Source organism: Falco rusticolus, chromosome 10, assembly GCF_015220075.1.
Source record: "Falco rusticolus isolate bFalRus1 chromosome 10, bFalRus1.pri, whole genome shotgun sequence".
Classification (NCBI taxonomy): Eukaryota; Metazoa; Chordata; class Aves; order Falconiformes; family Falconidae; genus Falco; species Falco rusticolus.
This window is the reverse complement of record NC_051196.1, coordinates 3,612,147-3,624,679: the sequence shown is the minus strand read 5'-3', so window position 1 is coordinate 3,624,679 and position 12,533 is coordinate 3,612,147. Positions and strand designations below refer to the sequence as shown.

General features: G+C 50.0%; 1 protein-coding gene across 7 annotated transcripts in view; it reads left to right on the top strand.

Moving 5' to 3' along the window:
• CD151 (CD151 molecule (Raph blood group)) overlaps nucleotides 1-12,268 on the top strand; it is a 38,246-nt gene extending 25,978 nt beyond the window's left edge. For 6 of the 7 annotated variants that reach the window (XM_037402807.1, XM_037402810.1, XM_037402806.1 and 3 more), the window contains 5 exons: nucleotides 3,132-3,206; nucleotides 5,693-5,797; nucleotides 6,633-6,788; nucleotides 9,200-9,286; nucleotides 10,097-10,495. In XM_037402807.1, coding sequence (XP_037258704.1) covers nucleotides 3,132-3,206; nucleotides 5,693-5,797; nucleotides 6,633-6,788; nucleotides 9,200-9,286; nucleotides 10,097-10,156 — 483 coding nt within the window. In that variant the 3' untranslated portion in view covers nucleotides 10,157-10,495. Of the gene's footprint in view, nucleotides 1-3,131; nucleotides 3,207-5,692; nucleotides 5,798-6,632; nucleotides 6,789-9,199; nucleotides 9,287-10,096 lie in introns of all 7 variants that reach the window. The other variant, XM_037402812.1, reaches the window with a different exon arrangement.
• Nucleotides 12,269-12,533: the final 265 nt, after the last annotated feature.

The following is a 12,533-nucleotide window of genomic DNA, read 5'->3' as shown; positions in this document are numbered from 1 at the left end:
AGCCCGTCCCAATTTCTCTCTGTACCAGACGCCCGCATAAGTATGGGAGGGAGTGCTGTAAGCAGCAATCTCCGCTCTCCCCAGGGCTTCCTTGGTGGTTTTAGAAGTCAGTTAGGGCCAGCTTTGTTTGTTGTTTGTAAAAGGTATATCAGGGTTTTTTAGGTTTTTTTTCTGCTGAAGGCTCAGGAAGCTGTGAATTTTTTTGCTGCTTTTCTGGGCCCACTTCAAGGCTTTTCATGGTATTTCATTGCTTATCGGTCTCAGCCGTGGTACTTTTTTAATGTCATTGCTTATTTGCCTTCCTCATGTCCCTCCTTCAGACCACATCCGGTGATGTCCTGAGGTTTGAGCAGTAGATGTGGAGTTTCTCTGGCTCCATGAGGAGGCACGGCAGTGGGTCCGCAGCCTGGCTGGCCGTGATGCTGCAGTCCAGCTCTTCGCAAGCACACAGACCACTACTATCTTATACTTCAGTCAAGATGCATGTACACAAAAATACGCAAGCAGGAGTCACAGAAAAGGACCCATCAAATACAAGACTTGCATGTGAAGAAAGAGGGTGGCTTTCTTCAGGCTTGGCTCCTCACGCTGCCACTTCTAGTTAGCTACCTTGGATAGGGAGAAGGGAACACACGTTGGTTATGATTTCTGTTCTTGCCACACTTCAGCCTGGAGCACTCCCTCTGAAGTGAGATTGCTGATTTAGGAGTACGGTTGCTGTATATTTCTTCTTCAGGTAGTAGAAAGTTCTTGAGTGATTTGGATTGTAGGCGGGTTGAACCATTCTTCGGGTTGTTCAGAGATAACGCACTAAATCTTGGTGCTTCACTCTAACCCTTGAGGCTGGATGGAAGAAATCTGGACCCTGTAGATCTTGAGGAGACACCAGATAGCCCTGACTCTGGCTTGGAGCCAGAGTAAGAGTAAACTTTGCCTAGAGCCCACCCAGGTCCAGGCACGTGTCTACCACAGGCTTTTGGGTGATCCCACATTTCTGTCTTGTTCTTCAGCCCCTCAGGAAGTGAGTAGGGCATGTCCCTGCAGCTCGGTGCCAGAGCTGGCGTACTCTTCCCAGGGCAGAGCTCTGTAAGAAAGCCCTGCAACTCCTGGTGAAGAGCAAGGAGAGCAGCCCTGTACGCTGTGTGTGTCCAGAGTGTGAGCTGCTGCTCCACCATGTCAGCCCGATACTTGGAAGCAGCCCTGAGGCAACGATGAGACTGAGATAAAGATAATGATGCAGCGTATCAGTAGAGACAGGTTGGATTCGTGGGTGGCAGATGCACTAACTTCCCTTAACGAGGTTTTACAGGGCCCTTGTGACTCAAATTTTTTAAGGTCTGCTGGGTGTCTCTTTCTGCCCACCGTGAGCCAGCACGATGAGCTGAGCTGTGATGACACATCTCAACTCTACCTGAATGCCTCTAACATGACAACACAGAGCAGGGAAAAATAAAGATTTCCAGTTCATTGGTTGTTCTCAGCATCCTGACCCCTCCTTGTCAGAGAGATGATGTCAGGGCAGTTAGGGCATAACTAGATCCCAACAAAAGAAAGCCAGCCTTTGTGTCAAGGCATGCCAATCCTTTCTTGCCCCCTTTCAAACTCCTCTGAGTGTTGGGACCAGCCTTCAGCTCTCCCGCACTCCACTGGGTGACTCATGCTCCTGGTATGAATGGGTACCTTGTACAGGGTCTGCAGAGACCGGCAGCGTGGGGCTGGGGGGGGACCTCTGAGATAGGGTGCTCACATTAAAGCCTGGTCTGCAGATAAAACACAGCTGTCCGTCCTTCGTCCTTCGCAGCTGCTGAATCCCAGCAGGGGCAAAAGAGGAGGCCTGAGCCTTTGTGTCTGTCTTGCTTTACTCCTGCAAGGGGCTTGGCAATACCTAGCGGAGGAGGGTGCGCAGTGGGAGTGCCACAAAAGGCAGGGCGTGCTGCGTAGCTCAGCTTGCTGCCTCCAGGTCTTCACTGTCCTGCTTTGTGCCAGGAAGAGATGGTTTGATGTCCGGTTACGTTTGTAGGGAGCAGTTTGCTCCGTCCCTTGGGAACAGCCGTTTCTTAAGGTTGGGATAAAACAGAAAATGGGAGCTACTTTGTTTGTTCTGCCCTGGGGAGGCCAGCTCTTACAAGGACTTGTTACGGCTGGAACTGGTGTCCCCTCAGATTTATCTACAGAAAGATAAATTTAATAACGAGGGTAGAACAGCCTGGATCTGTAAGGAAACTGTTCGTTGCTGCCCAGGAGCAAGGCAGGGGCTGTGTGTCAGAGCAGGGGTTCTCCCTGGAAAGCTCTCTTTGGCCCTATGGAGAAAGTGGCCACGTCACCCTCTGTCTTCAGGCCTGCCCAGGCCTTTTAACCTAGTACCCACGTTCCTCCTTGTAGACTTGGCTTCCCTTCCTGTTTGTGGGTAGGAACGGTGCTCCCAAACAGTCTTCTGTACTGTCCGTTGGATTCTCCTTGTAGTAAGCAGGGCACATCCTTCTCCATTTCACTGCCATTAAGCCCTTGTAAGAAACAGTCATGTTCTCTTCTTGGTCTTCTGAGAGCTCTTCTCACTTTGAGTTTGAGATACTGACCTTTTTCCTCTAGATCCTAATTCAGAAGAACATAATAGCCACAGTCCTGAGTGTGAATCAGTTGCTTTGTTGAATCATCATTATAACATACTCCTTCGTAACTTGGTGAAGTGCCCTGAACAATATCAAAACAAGCAAAAGTTTCAGATTTTTTTCGTATTGATGACAGAATCAGATGTTTTCTGTGATAACGAGTGGTCATCGGGTTATCCAGCAACCGCTTTCCTTTTATCCTGTGATCTCATCTCAGTTGCCTGCACTTCTCCATTCTCAGCATCCCTCTGGCTTTGTAAGTTAAACTCACACTTGCTGCTGCTTGTCTTCAGTTATCCTCTGACTTGGTTTGTTTTTTTGTTTTGTTTATTTTTTTTAATCAGTGGGGTTGTTCCTTTCCTACCCTGCTGAGGTCTTAATCCCAGCCCCTGCCTTTGGACACTGCTGCAGAAAGAGCATCAATGAAGAGTGTGTTGTGCATTTTACCAGCGAATGAAAAGCTGGTTCCCAGCATCTCCTTACGTTCTGTTCTAATGTCTTGCTTTCCGCATTATTTTACAGTACTTCATATTGTTGCTGTGCATCTTTCTCCTGGAGATCATTGCTGGAATCCTGGCCTATATCTACTACCAGCAGGTGAGTGGACATTAGTCCTTAGAGACTCAAACCAGGGAGGGAAAACAGCTGGTTGTCATCCTGTTCCTCCAGCCAGAATTGGGCTTGGAGGCTTGGGACATGGGGTCTGGTTGTGGCTCGCCTTTCCACATGTCTGTACTCACTCCCCTCCCTGTACAGAAGACCTTGAATTATTTACTGGTTTTGACAAAGCGCTGGTGGTTACTCTAGGAAGGCTGCTCAGCCTTGCTACTCAGCTCCTCCATGTTGTTCACCCCTGTGTGCTGGTTTTCTGCAGAGCCTTGTAGAAGACCATTTTTGAGGCTGCATAGATATAGGAGCTTTCTTAATGCCCTCCAAGGCGTAGTGCAAGCAGCTCAAATCATGTTAGCGCCACTTACTGTGTTCAGGACATAGGAACGGTTCCTGCTGCGTCCAACAAGCTAGCACCATACTTCTGACCTGGCAAAGATAACGAATGGTCGAGCTGAGAGGTTCTTTCAGGTCAAGAAGTTTTTGAGAGCTTTACTGAACTGGCCCAGCTGAGGGGCTGGAGAAGAGCGTAGCCTCCCCACAGCTGCAGTTCTAGCCTGGCACTTTTTGCAGTTGCAGAGAGAAGAAGCTGAAGTCATCGCTTTGGTTTCAAAGGGAGTTTAACCACCAAGGCACAGACAGCCTGCAAAGTTGCTCTCATGTCTGGAAATCGATTGGAAATGGCAAATTAGGGTTGTTGTCAACTGGCTGTCTGAAAAGCAGCTGGACGTCCCATCGTGTTGGCTTCGCTGCCAGGATTCTTTGCCGTTCCTTTTTCTCTTGGGCCTTCTGTGTTTTGCCTGGCTAAGATGGGCGCTGGCGGTTTGCAAGGAGCCAAAGAGCCGTGCTGGCTCCTGCCAGGAGGGGCAGTGGTGCCAGTGTGCGTTTGTACCAGGGGAAGATCCACCTGGCAGGCATGGCAGGGAGCCAGGGTCCGTCCGTCCGTCCATCCGTCCATAGGCACGAGGTTCATACATGATAACGGATGAAGAGCTGATCCTTGGGTTGAAATAAGGGACAGCATATTCAGAGCTGGACCTCCAGTGCCTGAGATTGCTTGTGGGCATCTCTGGTCAACAGCTGCCCTTCCCTTGCCCTCTGGCTGACAAAGACCCCTCTTTCCTGGTTGCAGGCTGCTTGCTCTGTTTGCCGCTGGTTTTATTTCAGCCCTTGCTTTGGTATCCAAGGCTTGTGTGTGTGTGCGCTAAACTGTTTCTTCTGTTATCTCTGTTCCATGCTGCAGTTCTTCCCCGTGAGCCCGCAGGTAACTGCTTTTCTCCCAAGTAATAATTCTGCTAATGGACTCTCCTCTTTATTTGCCTCTGATGCCTTCCAGCTGCTGAACCTTTTCCTTTCTTTGTATTACACTAAGTCCTTTGCACTTCTGTAGAGCTTCCCAGCCCAAGATCTCAAAGCATTTTGCAAATGTTAATGAATGAAGCCTCATATCGTCTCTGTGAGGTAGGTGTTGTCCTCACTTGACGCATGGGGTTGGAAAAAAGTGTTTCAAAGGGAGAATAAACTTCAGACTGTATTTTGCAGTTTGGCATAACCAGATGTTTGACCTCTCATTTACTACTTAATGTGTAGAGTAAAAGGTGTACAGAGAGGCTGCCCACTTGTTTCGTTCATTGACCCAATCTAAAATGCATGTTGACATTGTTTATTGGTATAGGAAACTTAGCATTTCATATTTCATAGGTGTTGACTAAAGCAGTGTTGCTGTATGAACCAGGATGGCAAAAAAAAAAAAAAAGGATGCAGCTCTTTGGCTGTCACCTGGATGTTTGAGAAGAATTCATGTAGATTTAAAAGAGCCTCCACAGGATTAAATGTTTGAATCCAGTCACCTGAACATGCCGGTGGTTTATGATGATGCTTTCAGAAATTCTGTACTTGCGGAATCAGGCTTTGTCTCTCTGTCACTGTTACCAAAAAAGGCCTTGCAGTACTTTTGCAATCGCACGCGTAATTCCCTCCTGTGGCATCCTTTTTGATGCCAGTACAAGAGCTATTCAGACCGTGGCTTCAGGCCAGCATGCCCAGGACTCTTGATTTCTTCCTGCTCCTGGACAGAGTGATTTGTCACAATATTTTGTCACGGGCTTCAGAGGGAGAGGAGCACACATGGTCTTGTAGGCTTACTCATATTTTAGCAGGCACAGTTTTGTATTCTGTTTTGATGCAGGCATGTCTTGGCAATCTTACATATTCAAGGGGAGGACCCATACGGTGACGTGTAACACAGGCTGAAATTTGGTCCAGGAGCACATTCTTCCAGTTACTAAAATGGAGGCATGATCTGTGATCAGTTGGAAATAAGCCTGTCCAGTCCAACCTCGGAGGATGATCCTGAAGGAAGCTGTAAGCTTCCACTAGGTGCTCTGCTTTCCTCTTGGAGCATGCAGGGCTCTGGGTCACTCTGAGGGGTGACTTTGCTTTGTGATTTTATCCCACGTGTCTCTTCCATTCAGCTGAGCATGGAGCTGAAGCAAAATTTGAAGAACACCATGACCCAGAAGTACCGTAAGGAGGGAGAAGAGAGTGTTACCAGTGCAGTGGACAAATTGCAGCAGGAGGTGAGTGTCTGCAGAGGCAGGGAGAATTAATGCAGGGCTTAAAATCATGCACAAAAGGCATTGTGGGCTCCTGACACCCAGGATACAGATGTTTCTTCTGTGTGCGGAGTGTATGTTCTGCTGCTCCTGGTTCAAGGCAACGCTGGGTGAGGTGCAGGGCCAGGGCCATGCAACCGGCAGAACTGCACGGCGGCGCGATCCCTGGCGCCCAGCAGCGCTGGGGAGACTACATGTGAATTGCTCCCAGAGTGAACCGGAACAGCCAAGTCACTCTGACAGCTGTTTCTACTTACCACTTCAAAGCTTTGGAGGAGTTGCTGACATTTTTCATTAAGCTCCTCGGTGCCCTGGAGAGCAAGAGGTAATGAAAGAAGAGCCTTCTGTTGTGGTGGTGGCTGTGCCGGGCTCGGGGGTTGTTCAGGTGAGGGCTGCTGCAGTTCTGACAGGCTGTCCCACAGAAAGGACAGGCACTTCCAAAGCTTGGGGCCTGCTGTATGCATACTGCCATTGTAACCGGTAATTAAACTTACCCTGTTGTCACCACTAACGCTCTCCAGTCCGGCGGTTAATTGCTGAGGCAGCTGCAGGTGTGCTCTGGTTACAGTTCCTCCCAGCAGTAACCAAACGCCGCAGCTGCCGAAAGATGGATGAAGCTGGTATTTAGTGACGGTCTGGGGGGGCGTATAACACGAAAGCGACTAATAATTACAGGAGCCTAAAAAACCCCAAACAAACCTGTGGTATAGCTGGAGTCTCTCTGCAAAGGCTGGTGAAGCGCAGGGGCAGAAGGAGGTTGCGGTGCTTGCAGGCTCAGCCTTTGCTCTGTGTGTTGCAGTTCAAGTGCTGCGGCAGCAACAACTACACAGACTGGGCTGACTGCGGGTGGATCAAGTCCCCGGAGGCCAATGGACGGAAGGTCCCAGACAGCTGCTGTAAGACGATAACCGACCTGTGTGGCCGAAGGGACCATCCTTCCAACATCTACAAGGAGGTAAAGAGCCAAAGAGCTTCAGAGCCGCCTGTCACAAAGTGTGTAAAGGAGGCGGGCAGGGAGCGAGGGTGTTGGGTTATTGCTGCAAGCTGTCGGTAGGCTTCAAGGTCAGTGGGATTCCTTAGAAAGCAGAACTCATTTCTCTAGCTCAGCGTCCAGCCGTCTAGGCTATTATTTTATATGTAAATATTGATAAAAATAATAAATTACATTTCTTACTAGAGTATGCTAGCGATAGGGGGAAGTTGGGGAGAGGTTGTTGGTTCTGGCAAGAGACTTGGATGTGAGCCCTACCGTTGCCGCAGCTTCCTGCCGTTGGAATTACTCGGTGAGGTGCAAATGGGAACACTTCTGGTCCTTGATCGAGATGGTGGGATTGGACCTACAGCACGAAGAAACAGCATGTGGGGAAGAAAGAGGGCCCTGTAGCAGATAAATCAGGCCAGCTCGGGTGGGCTGCAGTTTGGGCTGAGCAGGTGGCTGGAGTTGAGATGGAGGGGCTGGGCTGTTTTCTGGAAGCAAACTGAATCCCAGACTTGAGTAAGCGAACAGGTAGCGCTCACACCATTTATTCATCCAGTTTGCATGAGGCTGGTAGAAGTTCGTGCGTTTATTTTGGCACCTTCCAGTCCTGCCAGCTGGCTTTAACTTGCTGACCGTGATGCTTTCTATGGGGTAGCATAGTCCTTTTTTTCCAATCAGTGGGACCAGCCCCTTGGCTGGCTGTATGAGCCTGGGGAGCAGCAGCCAGAGCTTTTTCCTTGGTCCTGTCCCCCTGACAGTTAGGGAGGGCTGTGGATGAAGAGGTGGCCCCTTGAGAGCAGGTATTTCTTCTCACAGTCTGTGCTTTGAGCAGCACTCGGAAGAGGAGTAGGAATTAACATCCGCATTAAGACAAACAAACAGCTAAAAGAACCAACCATATGTCTTTGTGGAACGAACAGGGAGATGAAGGCCAGTCTTTCTGATCTACCAAAGCCCCTCTCACTTATGGCTGCTTGGCTTGGGCTTGCTCTTCAGGAAGAAGACTCTCCCGTAAGAGTCTCCTTCTCTGGAGACATTCAAAACCAGTGAGTGTGCAGCCTGCGCTAGGTGACCCTGCCTTAGGGGGCTGCGCTAGCTGATCTCCAGAGGTCCCTTCCCACCCTGACCAGTCTGATAAGGTTTTTGCCTTCCAGGCGAGACCCGTTAGTGCAGAATAGAGTCCAAGGGCTAATGAGGTGTTTCTGAGAGCGCAAACCCACAGCCGCTGGAGCTGGAGGGGCAGGGCGGGCAGTTCCCATCCTCTCCGTGCTGTGTGAAGCTGGAGGTATCTGCCCCAGCTGCACTAAGAGAGGCCCTGGTGGGTGCCAGATGCGTTGGGCTAGCTCTAGGGGAGTAAAAGCTGTAAGGGGAGATTTGGATCCACAGTCAGATGCTGCGTATCATGATAGGAGGTCTCAGTCAGTGTTCAGAAGGGATTTTAGTGGCGTTGGGGAAGAAAAACCTAGAAAAGGGTCAGGTCAGGGAACAGGACTAACTGCTTCGTATCAGGGCAGCTGGGGCTGATGCTAAAACCTACTGCTGGCGTGGGAAAAGCGAGGCCTTTGCCATCCCTCCCTGGAGGGCTGTGTGCTCGCTCCTCCCCTCTGCCCGTGTGCATCTCGGTGTCCGTGTTCACCGTAAACTCCTGGGACCCCCAGCACCCTTGGGGCTCTGCTGTAGCCTACGCAATAAATCCCCCTGACGTTACCATGGAAAACCTGCCTCGATAGATTAAACAGTTTATTTAAAGGGAACTCTTCCATAAAAACCCAGAAAGTACTCTTACTGATTTATTTTTGCCTTATGACAACAAAAACTTGGGCTTGAAACAGGGAGGGAAAGGCCACGCTGCCAGCCAAGGCGGCAGTTGCAAGGCAGAGGCAGGGAGAGCCTGGCTTTCCAGGTTCACTCTGAAAGTAATCGCTGTCCTAGAGAGCGGTGGGAGGAATTTGCTCTTAAAAGGCTCCTGTCGTTAGAGTTCTTGGTACTGAATCCACTCAGGAGCATTTCCTTGGCCATTTGGTCTGATGGGGGTAAATAGCCTCTCCAGGCATGTGCTAGGCAGCGAGTGTGGGAACCTTTTTCCACGTATCTCTGAGAAAAATGACACGTTCCCGCCGTATGATGTGGCTGGTTCTGCTGCATTTCTCCCACCCTGCTCGCAGCTGCCTTGGGTTTGTTCGGTGGTTCCTGAGCCAGTAGGTCCAGAGCAATACAAACCAGCAGTTTACATCGTCAGTGTAGTTTTTCCAGTGGTGTCGGAGGAAGAGATTGCTCACAGATGCTGCTTTTTATAGCGTTGCTTTCAAGGGTCACAACCATTGGGTTAACGTGAACATGAGGTTAAAATGAAGCTGATTTTCCATGTCCCTCTCTTCACCCTGCAGAGTGGTTGCATTACCAAGCTGGAAAACTTCATTCAAGAGCATTTGAAAATCATCGGGGCAGTGGGGATCAGCATTGCTTGTGTGCAGGTAAAAGGGCTGAGTGGAGTTTTGGGGCTGCTGGGTAGAAGTTAAAGGAACCCCAGAGCTGAGGGAAGGAAAAAAAAAATCAAATGTTTTAGATTTTTCCCTGCCTGGCAAGGAGAAGTTGCCAGGTACTTCGGGGACCCAAGCATTCACTAGCTCCAAAGCCTTTTCTGGAGGTCTGTAACATTTACTCCTGGTGAAGGAGAGCTGCCAGCCGGGCAAGGGGGAGAGTCTGCTCCTGCTCCGAGCTGTGGGAAGGGCGGTGCAGGCCGCAGCAGGAGCTTTGGCAGCCTGAGAGAGACCTCTGGTGGGGTTGTGCCGTGGCAGCCCGCGCAGCTGAAGAGCCAGGCTGGAGGAGTTTCCTACCCTGCTCATTAGGATTGTTGTAAGTCATGCAGAATTTCTCCCTCGGCTGTGTCATACTGAAGAACGGCGCTGTGGGTCTGCGAAGGATTTGGGAGAAGGTGATGAATAAAGGGGTAGGATGTGGAGGCCCCCCCCTCCCGTTTTAGAGGGGAGGGCAGAGGATATTCTTTTCTTCCAGATGCAGATGTGTCTGGGAATTCCTCATCTTTCCCTTTGTTCTGGAAGGCAGCCAAATTACACCCCAGAGAAGCTGCTGGTGATGAATTACAAGGATTAGCACAGATTATGTTCTCTCTTGCTGCTTACTGTAAGCTGGAGTGTGGTGTCCCCCGGCAGGAGCTAGCTGCTACTTCAGTCTGGGTCCAGGCTGTTACTTTGCAGGCTGCTGCCTCCACTGCATCCGTTCTGTTTTGTCATGCATTTCTCTCTTCTCTTTACCCCCTGTAGATCTTTGGGATGATTTTCACCTGCTGCTTGTATAAGAGTTTAAAACCAGAACCCTATTAATAGCTGTGGGAACTCTCGTCGCTCCCCCTCTGCCACCTCCCGTAGCGCCTGCCACCCTGACCGCTCTCCACCACCACCACAGAAGTGTCTGTAACCTGAGGACTTGGCTCTGTAATTAAATGCCTCTCGAACCACGCGCGCCTTACCTGCCTCCCCTGCGGGGGAAAGTCACCCTCCTTGTTGTGTGCAAGGCAGCCAGGAGTTCAGCGGGGTCCTCGTCATTGTCAAGAAACCAAAGAGCTGTGGATCTTCTGCCAGAAGCTTTAGCGAAACAGTCCCTTGATACAACTCCGAAGCAAGATTTATCCAGGGCCATTTCTCTTGAGGCATTTCCTGAGCTAACAGGAAGGTTTCAGGATGCTATACAAGAGCATGGCTCGCTCCCTGAGAAGTGGCTTAGCAGCACCAGGCACTGACTGTGAGGAGGGGTGATGCTCCTGTGCTGAGCTGGAGCCAGATCCGAGTCTCCCGTACCTTGAAGATTTATCTCCCTCCTCCCAAGTGCGTGCCAGTGTCCTAACACAGCCGTTCTCTGCCCGAGGGGTGCCTGCCCGGTGGCTCGGGGCAGGAGCTACTCTCCCTGCTGATCAGGAGCACAACTCGGTGCAGTTGAAATCTTGCCATGACTCTGACGTTGCCATGATGTGGGTGCCTTAGGATTTCTCGGCAATCCTTCCTCCTCTTCCTCGAAGCTTCCCCCAGCACAGTGCCATTAGTGCCACGAGAGGCCTTTTATCTCCTAGCGATTCTGGAGCAGCGATGACGGACCGCTTTCCAGTTCTTTGGGGTCCAGTCCGTATTTATCAAGAGGCTTCCAGCGTGGGTGAGAGAACTTTGTTTCCTCCTACCTATCCCCTGCTTGAGGTTTCGTGAAGAGCTGGTCTGTTTGTGGAGCTGGCACATCTTGCTACCCTTTGGCCTGTTCGGTTTGTGGAAATGCCTTCCCCCATCTCTTACCTGCTGAAAGGTGCCCTTGGCTTGATTTTTCTAATTAAAATCTCCAGGCTTGTCTCTCTTGGGCAGGAAATTAATACATACAAATGTCTTATCAGCCTCCAAAGAGCTCATTAAGCAGCTGAGGGTTTTCTGGCTTTAATGAGATCTAGAAGGCCACTTTACTGGTTACTGCTGAGAAGGTCCCCCAGTGTACTTGGTAACTTGGTACTGCTGGGTTAGCCGTCTGTTTGCTGCAGAGGAGCAAGTTTTAATTAAATACTCTCTCTGCATTGGGATCCTGGGTACATACAGGATGTAGACGTCGCCACTGCCATGGCCTTAGTGCCACCATGATGCTAACAGGGTCTTAGCCTGAACCGATAGGATCTTGTGTGCCTCTTGGCTTGTTCCCACCTTCCTGGTAGGCCTGTTCCACCCACGAGAGGAAGGGCTGTGGGGTTTTGGTGTTTCAAAGCAGTGGAGACAAGCCCGTCTATAAACACACACGCCTCTTCCCTCTCCTGGCCTTTTAGTGGTGCCAGCTGAGCCCTGTCCCCTCGGCAGCAGAAAGTTAACAGGAGCAAAATCATCCAGGCCCCTAAAGGGTCTTGGCAGCATCGTGGAGTTTTTAGTTCACAGAGCAGAAATCTTGGACTGGTGCTAAAGGGTGACAAGTTAAAATTCAGAGCAGGTCAATCTGAAACTCCCCCATCAACGTCAGCCCCGTGAAATAATCCTTAACTAATGCAGAAAGAGAGGTGGGGAAACTGAGGTGTATCCTTGGTTCCACAGCAGTAGGAGAGAGGGGAAAGAAATCTAAATTATTGTGTAATGATCTAAAGGAGAAACCTCTAAATTACTTCTTGTTTTATAATCAAGTTCCTGACAAGTATTGACTACTAACTAAGAGGAAAATATTGAGCATGTTGCTTGAAGCAATATTTCTAGTTTCTTAAGCATATCTTCATAGCTGCCCTCACCCATTCCCTTCAAGTGTGTTGTACGGGGTTGGGAGGGGCCAGGAGGAGTGAGATATAAACACTGAGTTGGCTTGTGTCCATTGAGTTGTTTTATACTTTTTCTCTGTGTAATAATATTTGTTGCTTTTTTTTTTTTTTTTTTTTTTAACCCAGTTTTAAGTTGCTGGCCAATAGAAAAAATAAAGCTTAAGATTCTGTACTTGCTCTGTGTGGCGAAATGGAAGGGGTACCGTGAGCCGGATGGGTTATGTGGATTCCTCGGATCCTGCTGCCGAGGAGGCAATTCCTCGGGAAGAAGCTGGTCTGAGGGACCAGGCTGAGAAGCAAACTGGGGAAGAATCTGCTTTGCATCACTGATCTTGCCAGCCTGGTTCTGACCTGCTGCTCCGTGTGGCACCCTGAGAGCTGGCGTCCCGGACCTCAGGGTGCCAGCTGCTGCCCAGCGGCCGTGGGCTGTGCGC